Source organism: Amphiura filiformis, chromosome 7 (assembly GCF_039555335.1).
Source record: "Amphiura filiformis chromosome 7, Afil_fr2py, whole genome shotgun sequence".
Lineage (NCBI taxonomy): Eukaryota > Metazoa > Echinodermata > Ophiuroidea > Amphilepidida > Amphiuridae > Amphiura > Amphiura filiformis.
Window position 1 is genome coordinate 1,291,833 of NC_092634.1, and position 15,408 is coordinate 1,307,240.

A 15,408-nucleotide genomic window follows, 5' to 3' on the forward strand; every position below is an offset into this window, starting at 1 on the left:
GTTAGACTATGCCATAGTCGAATTTTGATAAATAAAAATATGTTATTCAAGGTTTATATTAACCAGGCACCCAGGATTTTTTTACACAATGGAGTAACAGGAAACTAATAAATAATCAACTAAGTGCGAAGGGCCTATTAAGCTTAGTCAATTACACCAGCAGTACTACTGCAAATATCATAATATTAAAATGACATATAATTTCAATGGATGATATTTGATTAGTATAACTACGTATAAACAATTAAACATCAAAACAAACATGCACATCACCTGCATCCATTCACATGTCACTCTGGATGTTTTTCTAGCAGACCATTTTAGTCATGTGACTCACAGATCATATGATCACTCAAGGAAATTTGCAAATCTAAATTGATTATTTGGCATAGGTTTAATTACTATATAATTTACCCATAAAATTAATTATTTTTAGTAATTTGACTTTAATTAATTGGGCTGAATTAATTCTTAATGGGAAATTGGATATAAAACAATGACAAAATGTTAGGATGTTTTGAAAGAGCCTGATTAAAATCCAAAATGGCGGCGCCCATACGAAGAAATCTGGCCTTTTCTGCCGTCAAATGTAGAGCAATTTTTAGCCATTCTAGGCTGAATTTGTGTCGACAATCATTTAGAAAATATTCTTTAATACATTCTTATCGTCTTCAATTTTGGTTTTCGGGAAATTATGGTTCTTATCCTACTAGAAAAGCTCACATAAATTGTTACGCAAATAAATCGACGACTAGACTGTGGAATTCGACAACCAGAACAACGTCTTGTGATACATGCAATGCAAGAACTTACACAACAGACTTGAAAAATCAGAAAACATTTAAAGATAAATTAGACTCTGGCCCAGGTCTTGGCGATTTTATTGCAGCTTCTATGCCTCATCAAGATAATTTATTTAGTCAAGGTCAAGAAACTGATCTCGATTCCATCCCGTACTTAAATGCAGATATTTCGGATGGTAGAAATCGAAATGGTATGTATGCAAACAGATGATATTTAGCTTTAAGCCAGGCCCTCTCAACTGCCCCCCCCCGCGCACCACTTGTGGCGCTTTTTAAGTTGGAGTCAGTTGAAGTGGTGCACGGTAATTAAAAAAATTTTCCACATAAATCTTGACCTTTAAAAAACCTTAAATTCCAGGGCGCTGCCCCCTGGACCCCGATAAAGCTTATCATTTGGCACTTCATGATCACTCAAATAAACTAGTTGAGAAGGCCTGCTTTAAGGGATGCACCATTAGATATTATCGGGGGGGCTACGGAGTTTGGGTCAGGCATAAATTTTTTTTTTTTGCCGCCGAAATTTTTTTTTTTCGCTGCCTTTGGAAGCAAAATTTTTTTTTAATGTTACACAGCTGGGTAGGGGAAAATTTTTTTTTTTTGCTCATCAGTGAGGCAAAATTATTTTTTTTACTCAGTGAGGCAAATTTTTTTTTTTACTCATCAGTGAGGCAAAACTTTTTTTTCCTAGCTCCCCCGATAATATCTAATGGTGCATCCCTAACAGTTAACAAAATTCATACTAGTAGTTTGCCTGATACCCAAGAGGTTACTAAATCATTTTTGACAGGGATTTGTGGCTCCAGCTTCCCAACCTTTGCTCATTTCCAGAGGTAATTTTACCTAAAAGAGGGACAGGGACCTAACTAAGGATTTTCCAAAAATAGGGACCAATATATATTTAAGGATTGAGGATGAAAGTAGTAAAAGTATGTATGTTTTTCACGCGTAGAATGGGCCCGAAGTATAGAACCAGTTATTAAATGTTGCTATAAAGCGTGCAATTTAATTAATTCTGAAGTTCAAGTTTAAATGTCTGGAAATATGCACAACAAGATGTGACATGTATACATGTTGTAACTTAAATTCAATTTACAACTCAAGAACCTTTAATAGTCAGAATCAATTTGCAGATTGGTGTCAAAATTTTAACCCTAATATGGCCAGGGAGATGTCATTTTCTTCGGAAGGGAGGTCATGAATATGTTGCTGACTGGAGTCAATTTTTATGACTCCCTTATCGTGGACTGAAAATTTTATGACCCCCCTACCACCCACACAGACTCCATTATTGGAACTAAGATACAAAGTTCACAAAAAATTTGATTGCAAGTGCAAAGAAAGGGCATGGAGCACACAAAAAATTTGATTTGATTTTACATTTTGATTGTAAGTTAAAAGAATGTGCACGTAGCGTGCAAAAAATTTGAGTCACCTGCCCTTAATAATTTTATAACCCCCCTATTTTTGGTGTAAAATATTATTCAAGACCCACTATTCCGAAGAAAATGACAGCCCCTTAGCTGCATAAGTTTTGGCACATGTTTTAATCAAATCCCATATTTCATCCTTACAGTTTACTTTGAAACATATGGCTGTCAGATGAATGTTAACGACACAGAAATTGCATGGTCTATATTGCAGAAAAATGGGTTTCTTAAAGTTAACGATATAGCAAATGTAAGTATGGTACAGTTAGTGCAATGTAAGTATATGGTACAGTTAGGGCTCATATTGAAATTCCCTTACACAGGAAGGTGTGCGCCATCCTGCAGCTTTCCTATGCTAGCCTTCATTTGTTAAAATCCTGTGTGATTATAACACTGCAATTAGCCACTTAAATTTAAGGAGCACGCTTTCCTGGGTTGTGCGATGAGCCATAGTCAGTTTGTTTTCTTCCCATTCATCATGGACCACTTCAAAAGGCAGGGTGTATCACTGATGCATATAATCCATCTTTATAATCCGTTTTATGACCGAGCTTTCCTGAGGCACGGGCTTAGCGAGGGGAATCCTGCCTTCTTTCTGTGTGAAAGCGTGGTAGGGTATTTCAATATGAGCCCTTAGTGCAATAACTAGTTCCAATAATTGGAACTCACGGCTCCGACTGTGACGTTCAAAATTTGTAGCTACTACAACTAGTGCAATAACAAGTTGTTCTTGACCACGTCAATCTTCATAAATTAAAATGATCTAAGAAATAATTATTGTGCTTGTCAAAACCAAAATTGATTTTACTCACTGTTTGATATTTCGTCCATCACATCAGAAATGATCAGCTGATCCACTTTCCCAGGAGCCTGTTTTGTGGTTACAAGTATTTCTTTCCAGTCTTCAGAAGTAGTTTAAAATCATACATATGGAAAGAAGTCACAAAATTGGTGCTGTATTTTTGTGGAATCAGGAGTAACCGTACATGAAATTTGAGATTAGTTTTAAATGAAGTGGGTAGATGTACACGTTGAGTGAAAACACAGACTCAATTTGGCTAAAAGATGAGTTAAATGCATTAGTGCAATCATCATACAAATTTGTTTCATTAGCATAATCAGTGCAATTATCATACTTGTTGGGTACCGGTAATGATATGAAAATTATAACAAAGTCTCTGTAAATTGAATTGTTTTTGTTTGCATCACACCCAGGCTGATGTAGTGCTGGTTGTAACTTGTTCAATACGAGAAAATGCAGAGAAGAAAATATGGAATAGATTGGAGCAGTTACAGCATCTCAAGAACAGAAGGCCTAAAAATAAAACACCCTTGAAAATTGGCTTGCTTGGTGAGTAGGATTAAATGGATGCATGCAGCGGATCAATTTTAATGTAGCAGGTGGAACGTTCAACAGTTTCATCAGTGATTTGTGTTTTAATGTCCCTGCCGAATGCATTCGAGGTGGGGACTATGGACTGTGTGTATGAATGTGTGACAAAAATGTCAACCCTCATGTGGCTATTTCCTCTTTAACCTCTTAGCTGCTGGTAATTCTCTTGCCTGCTAGAGGTCAACTAGCAAATAAAAACAAATTTGTGTTTTTTTTAGCCATAATCCTAGTAGAATGACAAGTAATTTGTGATAGTATATATAGAGTTTGCAGGGTTAGAATTTTGGCAAGAATCCAAGGATCAATTCTCGTTAAGATTCTCGCAAACTTTTGTAGTTTAGACAGAAGTTGATTGGCAAGAATGGAATGATTCCCACAAATTTTACTCTGCAAGAATCAGGATTGATTCCTGCACAGTGAAATGAAATTCAGACCCTGAATTTGTAAGTGGCTTCAGTGGGCATTGGACTTTGTTGGCCAAAAATATGAACCCCTCTGACAAAGCTCCCAATTAAAAAGAGTCAAGATGTAGCAAGAAATAAAACAGAGTGTTCTATATTCATCTATTTTGTATAAATTGTATTTTGTATGAATTCCACAGGTTGCATGGCAGAGCGTCTCAAGAGAAAGATAGTGGAGCGAAGCAAGATAGTAGATGTAGTTGCTGGTCCCGATGCATACAGGGACCTTCCCAGATTACTCTCAGAGACAGACTCAGGCCAAGCAGCGATAAATGTCATTTTATCCATGGATGAGACATATGCTGATGTGATCCCTGTGAGGCTTAATCAGGAAGCCAAGTCTGCTTTTGTGTAAGTAAGCCATTGCATGAGAAGTGTTTAAAGTGACCGCTTATGGATTTGAATTTCAACCAGCCTAATCATTAAACCCGTGGCCGAGTGGTTAAGGCACAGGTCTCATAAACCTGAGGTCCTGGGTTCGATTCCCAGGCGGGATCACTTTTTCTACTTGTCTCCTTTATTATTTGCGACGGCAAACCTGGTGAAAAAATTATGTTTATTCATGAGGAGTGTTGATCAGGGGTATCATTCATTACTCAAACATATGGGTTTGGAACATCATAACAATACATGTGTCAAAAACAGATGCACCTCAAGTCCTTCTATATGGTGGCACACTAGTAAATGTAAAATACTGTCAATTGATATGGTACGCCAGGGACATTATTTGATGCTGTGGAATCGTTAATGTATACACATTATGACGGTACACAATCAAAAAATACACTAGTCATTTGCAAGGAAAACTTGCAATACTTTGTTTCTTTTTCGGTTTTGTTAAAAATTACATTTATGAGCAGAAATGCTATATTTATGCTTAATCTATCTTGCGCACATTATTATATGGGGAAAAAATGCCCATCTGAAAACATGAAATAGGATATGAAAAATTATAATTTAGGGACAGGTCATTTGATTCAACAGAGCTAACTTATTTACCTTTTCCCTCATTATCTCCCTCAGAACATGTAGAAACCTTTAAAACAGATGTTATGAACAGATGAAATTCATTCTTCCTTTCAATCACACTGATGAGAATAATTGTGCAAATCAAATGTTTATATATCTTTCTATGAAATGGTTCAGTAAGTTCATGAAATGGTAACAGTAAACAGAAATTTCAAATTTCATTTAAATCAGATGTAAGTTTCAAACCACTGGGGATAGGTGAAAGGCAACTGGGTGAAAGGAAAATGTTATTTAGGGAAATCAGTACATGTATCATGGTTATTTCCTTCATTATTCCCCTCAGGTCCATCATGAGAGGCTGTGACAACATGTGCAGTTACTGTATCGTACCATTCACCCGTGGAAGAGAACGAAGTCGACCAATCTCATCCATCCTAGAAGAGGTCAGGTCACTCTCAGGTCAAGGGGTCAAAGAGGTCACACTACTGGGTCAAAATGTCAACAGCTACCGTGATACATCAGAAAGCTCCTATTATGGGTTTGGTGTTAGTGATGTCGTAGATGAAGCCACATCTATGGCTAGAGGGTTTAATACAATCTACAAGAGCAAGAAAGGAGGATTGAGGTTCTCTTATCTGCTGAAGAAAGTTTCTGAAATTGACCCAGAGATGAGGATAAGATTTACTTCACCACACCCGAAGGACTTCCCAGATGAGGTGAGTGCTATGTTTGTGACTACACAGGTGTTTCAAAATGACAAACCTGTACCAATGCATGCCATAAATGCAAGATAATAAAGATCAAGGCCCACTTCTACAACCCACAATCATACACATATTATGCATCCTGTTGAGTGGCAGATGATCATGCTATATTACTTGGAGGAGAGGGGGATTGACGAAGCACAAAATTTGATTATAAAAATGCATTTGTATGTGTGTATTGTATACCTCAAATGCCTGCATTAGTATCCAGTTCAACCACAGTTTATCAGTGGCCTAAATGGTGAAGGCATCCCTATCGATAAGCACCAGAGGAAAATGCAATTGCAGTATTTTTGGGTGTAATTGCACTTTTTCAACAAATTTTTTCACAAAAGTTTTTAAAAAGATTGAACAGTCAGGGACACATTTAATTGGCATGCAGTGTTAGCTGTTCAACAGAAGCAAAAGTAATTAAAATGATAACTATATCCAGCTTTGAAAAAAAATGAATTTTTAAATTATTTGTTTAGCTCTTTCTTTCTTATAAAGGTATAGTATTATTTCCCACTCTACTCACTATTCATGTGCATCGTGGCTTAAAAAAGTCTCCCAACAAATTTTGTGCCAGATTGCAGAGTTTATAGCGGAAATCAAAGAGATGAGACTTATAGCCTTTGTTCAGAAAATAGCACGAAAACTGTCCTATGTATGAGTACTAATCATTTTGATATGATATGATTTTATTAACCTGCACAACATCGCGGCCAAACGGCCGAATTGCATTATACAAGAAACACAACAAATATTATGAAAGAAACCAATTACACATAAATATAAAGCAAAAAAAATAAGAAAAAAGGCAACTTGTCATGGAAAAACAGCAGAGAGATGCAAAAGGGCACAATGTGAAGCCACCAGCACGCAAGCTACTACTGCTTATTCAACAGATTAATACAGTAGGGAATGGGGCTTTCGGCAAATCTTCTTGTGCGCGCACGCAATTTGGAGATATGGGCTGCATTTCTCAGCTGTCTTCCATGGACTTCACTTCTACTAGGAGGGAGCAACATGTTGGTACACTCTGATTTAGCATTTTGACACCATCTGTGTGTAATGTTTATCTAAACTGAGTATGAACAAATTTTAATATGTACCTAGAGCAGCCAGCTCACATTAATATTGAAAAACAAAAACCCTATCTGTAGATTTCAATCTTCTGCTCTTCTCCAATGTGCCTCTGTTACTCAGTTGGTTAGAGTGTCATACTAGTAATACGAAGGTCGTTGGTTCGAATCCGGCCAGATGCACTGGGTTTTTTTTGCCAACATTTATGTGTGCTGGCTGCTCTGGGTACAGATTGAAACTAAGTATAATAATTTCTAAACTGAGGATGTTATATTCTATTGAAAGTGCTGAATGAATAGTATGGAATTGTTTCAAATGTCCTGGGTAACCTATAGTGAAAATGAGCAAAAATATGACGAAACTTCTGTCAAGTCTGTTGTTTCACTAATCCTGATTGTTGATATGATCTAATTTGTATCAATTATCGTAGTTTTACACACCATTGATGACATCATGTGTTTTGACCTGTAATAAATTACAGGTCAAAGGTTATCTTTGCCAGTTGAAAGATCGTTCCAGTTGCATTAATAATTGTTATATTGTATATAGGTTATATCAAGTTCTGTCAGTGAGGAGATTGGTGAAGAATAAGGCATTATCAATTAAAAATGTTTGTTTGCATTTTACATTGTTTAATTGTGTGTAAATCAATGGTGTGGATTTAACGTAGGTTTACAAAAAACATACGAAAGAACATCTTTCTTGTGACAGCGTAATTAGTAATTCTGAGCAGGTTGGAGTGATTTTAAAACTTTTTCTCACACTGTGGTCTGTTAGTTAAGTTTTTTTTTGCTCGTTTGTTTGCTTCATTGAAATCAGAGTTAATCAGAGTTGTATTTGTTTGTTACAGGTGCTACATATGATTAAAGAGAGACCAAATATCTGTAATCAGCTTCACCTCCCAGCTCAAAGCGGCAATAGTGATGTCCTGCACAGAATGAGAAGAGGGTAAGGATTTGGGCAATTGTAACGTTTTGTATTCAAGATTTCTACAGTGGCGTAGATTTATTTTTGACATGGGGGTATTTTGACTGAAGTATAGTGAATCCAGCTCCTTTTGGCAACAGAATAAGTTTATGGTACAAATGCGTGCGAAGCGAGCGAACAATTTTGCCATAATGAAGCTAAACTGATGAAATATACAGGCATCATCATTAGGGGGATGATTGTATGGACCATCCCCCATGGCAAAATATTGGGGGGGATTTATCCCTCCATGCCCCCGGGATATACGCCTATGGATATCTGTGAAGATGTTGACATTTGTGATGTATTAGATGGATCAAGACACATACATTTGGTTACAGGGGATCTAAACAGAAGATATGACAAGAGTTTACAATGTTTAAGTTGTGAAATGGATGTTACCAAACACCTGTTTAAATCTTTTGATATTGTTGCGATTCATTCTGCAAGATGAGACTAGTTTTATTGGCTTGCATTTAGGGATAACTTTTAAAGATGCAATATATTGCAGTGGTTATTTCCATCATATGTGACAAGTAAGCTGCAGATTCGATACTGCACTTGAATATTCAAGTGTACAAATTTTTCTTTCCTTCCAAGTTGACAAAGAAATGAAAAAAAAAATTATGCTTCACTGCCATTAAACCAAGTCTCTACAGACCAATTATCAAAGACATTTACAGCATCAAAATATAACTGATGTTCTGTATGTTGACCCAAGATTCCAAATCATATTTCCCCATACTTCTTGATTTACGCATTTTGCCAAGTGCAGCAGGGACATCAGAGCAACTTTCATTGTGCATTACTTCAAATCATCCACATTCACTAGAAGTGCTAGCCTACTCACACATACATAAAAAACAAACTTCATAGATGCATGTGATAAACAGCTGCCTCAACGTATAGACATCACTGACTGCACTAGTCAAAAGAAATAAAGTAATAAAGATAATAAGTTCTTGTAAACAAATTCAGAAAAGTAGTGGTGATTTTGGATGACTTGATTCTTGAGTTTACTGATTTGATCATAAGTCATTTTTCTTGGCCAAAGGTCCAGGTTCAAATTCTGATATCTCATTCTCTTCAGGTGCAGCTTAGTTCAGCTATAGTCCGAAGTTTTCCGTTTTACGGAAAACGGAAAAAAATCACGGAATCGGAGGTAAAACACAGAAAATGGCATTTTTGTATGACATGACAAAAATTTTTAAAAGATGAGAGAAATAAATGTTAAAAACAATGTGTCAATTTTTATGATAAAAAAATACTGTTTAATAATACCAAAATAAAGGTATTATACCAAGGCATGAACCCCCTATCCATCCAAACATCGTAACAGTCGTCCTATTTTCGTAAGAATATTCCAATCAGAGCATATTGATCGATCAATGATCGCGATATTGAACACTTTATTGTGACATTAATATCATTCATAATCATTGTTTATACATTATAAGCTTTATTCATAAAACATGGATTTACATATTTTACAACACAGATTACAACACAGAAAATGGATTTTAGAAAACGGTAAACTTCGGACTCTATAATAAGATATATTTTTGTGCTTATACCTCGGGTACACTCGTGAAGCATACATTGAGCTGGTAGATCATGTACAGAGGATATTACCAGATGTGTCTCTAAGTAGTGACTTCATCACAGGGTTCTGTGGAGAGACAGAAGCTGAACACCAGGGTACATTGTCATTATTACAGCTTATATCTTATTATATTACAACAGGTACACTCGTGAAGCATACATTGAGCTGGTAGATCATGTACAGAGGATATTACCAGATGTGTCTCTAAGTAGTGACTTCATCACAGGGTTCTGTGGAGAGACAGAAGCTGAGCATCAGGATACATTGTCATTGCTAAGGCTGATCAAATACAACTATGCATTTCTCTTTGCTTATAGTATGAGACAGGTAAGCTAAAAATATAGAGAGGGAGGGAGAGAGATATGCAGGCAGTCAGACAGACAGACAGACAGACACCCCGACAGACAGACAGGCACACACCCCGACAGACAGAGAGAGACAGACAGAAAGAGTGGGGGGAGAGAGAGGGAGGGGGAGAGAGAGAGAGATATGCAGGCAGTCAGACAGACACACTGAGCATCTACCATTTTCACCCTGATGTGGCAGTGACATGGATGCATTTCATTGGACATAGAGGTAGAGAGATAGAAAGTGAGAAAAAGCAAGAGAGGAGGAAGGAATCAAGAAATCAAACTAGAGAGAGGAATGTAGAGAAAGTCAAAGAATAAAGGGAATGATATAATAAGACAATTTGACGGCTTGTAAATGTCTGAAGGCAGACTGGTGTTAAGCATAAATCAATTACCATAAAAAGTCGATAGTTAGCATATGTGCTTACTATCGAGCGCTTTTAAAACATGCAAACATGAAGAGCCCCGTCCACCAAAGTGTAAAGGGTTTTGAGCAAATCATCGATACACATAGTTATATATGAAAAAGTAAACCTGCAAATCTGTGTCTCAACCCCATTAGCTCAGTTGGTAAAGAGCCAGACTTTGGTACAATTTCATGTTTTCATGGTGGCACACTGGTTAAGGTCTTTGCCTTTGGTGCGAGAGGTCCCGGGTTCGATTCCCTGCAGGACCTAAAAAAAAAAATTTTTAAATCTCCGCTCTCCCCATGGTTCATCTGGTTATGGCGGGGCAGATGATCCATGATAAAAGACCTCGTTTACAGGCGGTTCCGATCAGGGTAACGCCCGATTGTCGGTTACACTTGCCTGTCCTGTAAAAATACCCGACCAGCTATCTACGGCGACCCCCTTCGTTCACCAGGTCACTTGTGCCTGGCCGAAGTTTTGTCAGCGTTATCTCCTAGATTTTAGCTGTTAATGCCTAGATATGTCCGACATAAAAAAATAGCGCTCGATAGTAAGCACATATGCTAATTATCAAGTTTTTACGGTATTTGTAATTATGTAAACCTCCAACCTTTGAAGCTCAATTTGTTTATAAGCTAATAGACAAAATGAATATACTAAAGGCATAACACAAACTTGGTACATAAATTGTGTCGTCATTCAAAACTGTTCTACACTCAATTTCCTTTCCTTGCAGAAAACGCATGCATATCACAAGATGAAAGATGATGTTCCAGAGGAGGTAAAGCAGAGACGGCTACAAGAGATAATATCAATTAGTAGGATAGGAATGGCAGAGATGAATGCTAAACAGATTGGAACACAGCAGTTGGTGCTGATTGAAGGGGTAAGCTTTGGTGTTCATGGACATAAATATTTGGGCAGTAGAGACAACCATGTTCCTCAGGAAAGCTGGACATAAAGTTGAAACAAGCTTTCATGGTCCTTGGAACCAGGGCTGTGCCTTACAGGTTTGACACTCATCCTCACATGTCCAAGAGGTATCTTCCCCCTGACCACCCTTTTCACAAACACTTGTGACCGATCTTATAATTGATTTAATAGGAGTTTATGTGGGGTAAATCAATCATAATATCCATCATAAGATTTTTGAAACGGGGCCCTTGGGTTGACAGTATCCTGACAAAGGTCATATTTGAGGTACATTTTAGTTTTGTGTTGGGATCAAGGGTTAAAATAACAAATAATCTATTTTTCTATCATGAATTTCAAAATATCAAGTGTGTTTCTGCATGGGACAAACCTGTTTGTACGTATGTATGTGTTTTTGAGGATTACAATTATTCAGATCTCCTTTACAAAGTTAAATGTTTATTATAGTGCCCTCTGTTGATGATAAGAGTTTCATTTGACTGTTTGTCAACTAAACCATAATTTGCAGGTTGGTTTATTAACCCCCTGAGCACTACCTGCCGATCTAACATTGCCTCCGATTGGTTAGTTACATGATATATTTACTTTAATCACCAATCAGAATGGAGCTCTGCAAATAATTCACCCCAATTATTTTGTGTGGTGAAAGTATTCTAACAATGTTGCTGATTGGTCCAATTGATAATGAAACCGTTTTTTTGGCCAATCGGCAGGTAGTTCTCATGGGGTTAAAGTTAATTGGTGTCACAATTTACTCTTATATGTGAGATCAGTGTGTTAGCTAAAATCTGAAACTGCATTAAAAAGACTAGATTGTGTCTGACGTCACCTGTCAATGAAGCTCAGAAACTCATTTTTTAGCTGAGGCACTGGATAGGATATCTAAAAAAAAAAAAGATATTTGTATCTTTGGTATGTTATGACAATGAAAACTCAATCATATTCTAGATAATATGATGAGGAAAATTCGGGCAGTCTGCATGATGTCACTTGCGATGGATCGCTTTATCCGATTGGTTGTTTGCACTTACCGCTGCACTCAATGGGGGAAATCACAAAACATGCCATAAAATAAAGACCTCTTTGTGAAACAATTGAAAAAGTTTAATTTCTTAGCGGGGGAATAAAGTCCCAATAATTACAACAGAAAAGGCAAATTGGTATTTGCTATGCTCAGAAAGGTGGCTGGAACTGAAAGGCCCTGTACAAACCAATAGGGATTTCGCAGGGTGTTCCCTTTTTACAGATGAGAGAATCAGGTAAGTGCAATAGATGGAACAACCCCTCCCTCCCCTCCCCCTCCCCCCAAGAGAATGTCTGAGAATCCCAAGTGAGGAAGTATCAGATTAAAAACAAATAAATATAAGCATGAACAAGCACAAAATGTGTAATCAACCATGCATGGTCCTTTTTGCCAAAATGCAATTATATGACATTTCCATTTCTCAATTTCTCAATTTCTCAATTTCAGAAAAGCAAGAAGTCTGTCACAGCTCTGGCTGGGAGGAATGATGGTAATATCAGGGTGATTATACCAGGAGATCCTATAGCTGTAGAAGTAGGGTCAAAGGTCACAAGACCTATGCAACCTGGAGATTATGTTGTTGTAAAGGTAAGATGTTTGAAGTAAAATGTTGTATTATGAATAATTCTACACACTGAGGAGTTGATATAGCACTGGCTTAGTTGCTTCTGATCTAAATGTCCAAGTAGCAACCGCTGCAGCACGAGTCGTGAACCAGGTGAGCACAGAGCGCATAGCTTGGTTCCCTCTGATTGCGATGTCCATTGGCAAGTAGCGAGCACTGCAGCATGAGTCGTAAACGAGGTGATCACAGAGCACATGGCTCAGTTTTCTCTGATCGCGATGTCCAAGTAGTGAGTGTTGCAGCACGAGTCACAAGAGAGTAAGGCTGGTCACTACTACGACTACTGGCTATTGATGTTTGACTGATATGCTTGGCTGGTTGCTGGGGGGGGATGTCTCTAAACCAGACCTAGAGGTTTGTTTATTTGTTTAAACGGTCGCTCAGTGTGGAGACACGCTTGGTCTTGATGGGACCAGGCTCAAACAAAATGCTCAATGCAAGAGTTCATCTCTATACTCTAATTCCTAGATCTCCTCAGAGTATTTTTCATGTTTGTGAATATAGTAAAGATGATGTTTTTCCTGTCACCAATTAGCTCATAATTTTGTCACCCTCATAACCAAAGGGCCTAAGTCATTGTTACATGTTTCTCATTTGGAATTTTGATTGTCTGATATTTTGATCAAGCAAAATTAGTCTGCAGATATATATGGGGGAAAATGTGTTGGTATTCTTATGAATGCAATTCCTTTGTGTTTGTAATGACTAAACTTTGAATAACTTTTTAACAATAGATGATAGAAACATTAATGTTCCTTTTCACAGCACCAACATTTCCAAAATTGAAATATCTTGACTTTGTGCTCGTTTTGTTTGATTACGTCACATATTATGACAATTTTTTCATTCTTTTTTACATTTGTGTATGTTTCTTTTTGAATCAGGTAACAGACTCTACATCACAAGTGTTGAAGGGCTTACCATTGTACCATAGCACATTACAAGGATATCACTCCAAGGAGAATGGAATCAGGTAACAGACTTTACATCACAAGTGTTGAAGGGCTTACCGTTGTACCATAGCACATTACAAGGATATCACTCCAAGGAGAAGGGTATACAGGCATTTCTTTCTACTGCGGCAACCAGTAAAGAACTTCATTAGTGATAGCTGACCCCTATGCATTGTTATCTTCAGTGTTTGAAGAGAAAAAGTGTGTTAGCTATAATTAAAGACAGAGATAAAAAGAATTTATCGCGTTTGATGTCACTGTCAATTACGATCCTTGATTGGTTTACACAGGTTAATAGCGTGTAAAAGGAAGACCGATCTATCTGGTGCTGATCGGAGAAAAAGAAAAATTACGTACTTTTACAAGGCAAAAAGCAGCTTTTCTAAGCATTGTTGACATGGTGCCTTCGCGAAAGAAAGTTTCCTACTAAAGACCTAACTTATATAAATACAATGATACACATCTTTTGTATTGCCAGTCGTGAATATTTCAATGTCTACATAATGTATTGAGAGCAAAACACATTGATAAGTATCTAGACTTTTCGGCATAGCGGTAAAGGCCTAACATTTCCCGCCTATTACGAGCTGATCAAACTATAACAAAAAACCAAGATCAGACACTTTGTTTATGTTTTTGGCTAGTTACAATGAATGAGACAAAGGTATTGATAACAGCTGCTGACAAGAACTTAGCGATTGATGATTGCCCCCCCCCCTCCCGACAACTTAAAAAATAACATTCCTGGTTCTTAGTACTGTTTAAATATGCACATATTTGGACCTTGATTTTGGTATAAAATAGTGCAAAATTGCACATTTTTGCATGCATTGTGCAATATGATCCCAATATATATCGACCTGCACTTCAAATAGTATGAAACTTAAATTTTCTCAAGCTGCACAGGCAGATATCCCGGTAAAATCGGGCCAAACTAATGTTCACTGGGCAAATGTTTTCTTTGATCCCCGACAAAAGACACACCTCTGTGACCAGTACTACAATCAAGAACTTGAAATTGTCCATGGTTATCATCATTATATAAACTATAATTTTACTGGAATATATGTATTCCAATTGTGTCATGCATTCAAATTAATTACTAATGGTAGCATGGACGAATAATAGAGCACAAAGTGCGATGGACTTGCAACTCCGTTCACTGACGTGAGGACAGTGACAAAAAATAAGTCCTTATATAAATACGCGATTTACATAGCCTATATCGCTAGCTATCGTTGGTGGCAGCAGCATTTTTCTGTAATTATATATTCATATATTCATAATGAAGATGGCGGTTCTCTGTCTCTAATTAAGTGGTGGCAGCAGCATTTTTCTTCAGTCACGTGATAATGGCACCGGCGAATAATACACGGGGGAAGCCGACGGTGTCCCCACTTTTTTGCATTGTGCTGGTATATGAGTTGCAACGGCCTGATGGTAGATCATTTTTTTCTCAGAGCTGGATATTTATATAAAAGATACGATTGTTATGAGAACCCAAAGCCCAGTCCACCATATTGTAATCTCATAATTCAGAGTTATATAAGATATACTTTTCCTTGTTCACTCAGGATGGAATGGGTGTGATTTATGCATGCAATATTTACCAGAAATCAGGGGACTATAACATTATTATGGACCACAATGACCTCATCCCAA

The 15,408-nt window shown here is 37.3% G+C and overlaps 1 protein-coding gene and 1 non-coding gene across 2 annotated transcripts; both read left to right on the forward strand.

The window, feature by feature from the left end:
- The first annotated feature begins 759 nt into the window (after positions 1-759).
- LOC140156213 (mitochondrial tRNA methylthiotransferase CDK5RAP1-like) lies at positions 760-13,881 on the forward strand. Its single transcript, XM_072179218.1, has 10 exons — positions 760-994; positions 2,377-2,480; positions 3,446-3,581; positions 4,225-4,435; positions 5,397-5,769; positions 7,733-7,830; positions 9,592-9,778; positions 10,948-11,097; positions 12,616-12,756; positions 13,678-13,881. The coding sequence occupies exons 1-10, from the start codon at positions 895-897 to the stop codon at positions 13,768-13,770; spliced, it is 1,593 nt and encodes a 530-aa protein (XP_072035319.1). The 5' UTR covers positions 760-894; the 3' UTR covers positions 13,771-13,881.
- Trnam-cau (transfer RNA methionine (anticodon CAU)) lies at positions 4,509-4,582 on the forward strand. Its single transcript has one exon. It is a non-coding gene; the product is annotated as a tRNA-Met (tRNA).
- Positions 13,882-15,408: the final 1,527 nt, after the last annotated feature.

Bases quoted from the DNA above. Each gene is read 5' to 3' on its own strand.
- LOC140156213 (XM_072179218.1), top strand. From the start codon at position 895: ATGCCTCATCAAGATAATTTATTTAGTCAAGGTCAAGAAACTGATCTC. The intron at 4,436-5,396 runs GTAAGTAAGCCA...TATTCCCCTCAG, and splicing joins GAAGCCAAGTCTGCTTTTGT to GTCCATCATGAGAGGCTGTG. The intron at 9,779-10,947 runs GTAAGCTAAAAA...CTTTCCTTGCAG, and splicing joins TTGCTTATAGTATGAGACAG to AAAACGCATGCATATCACAA.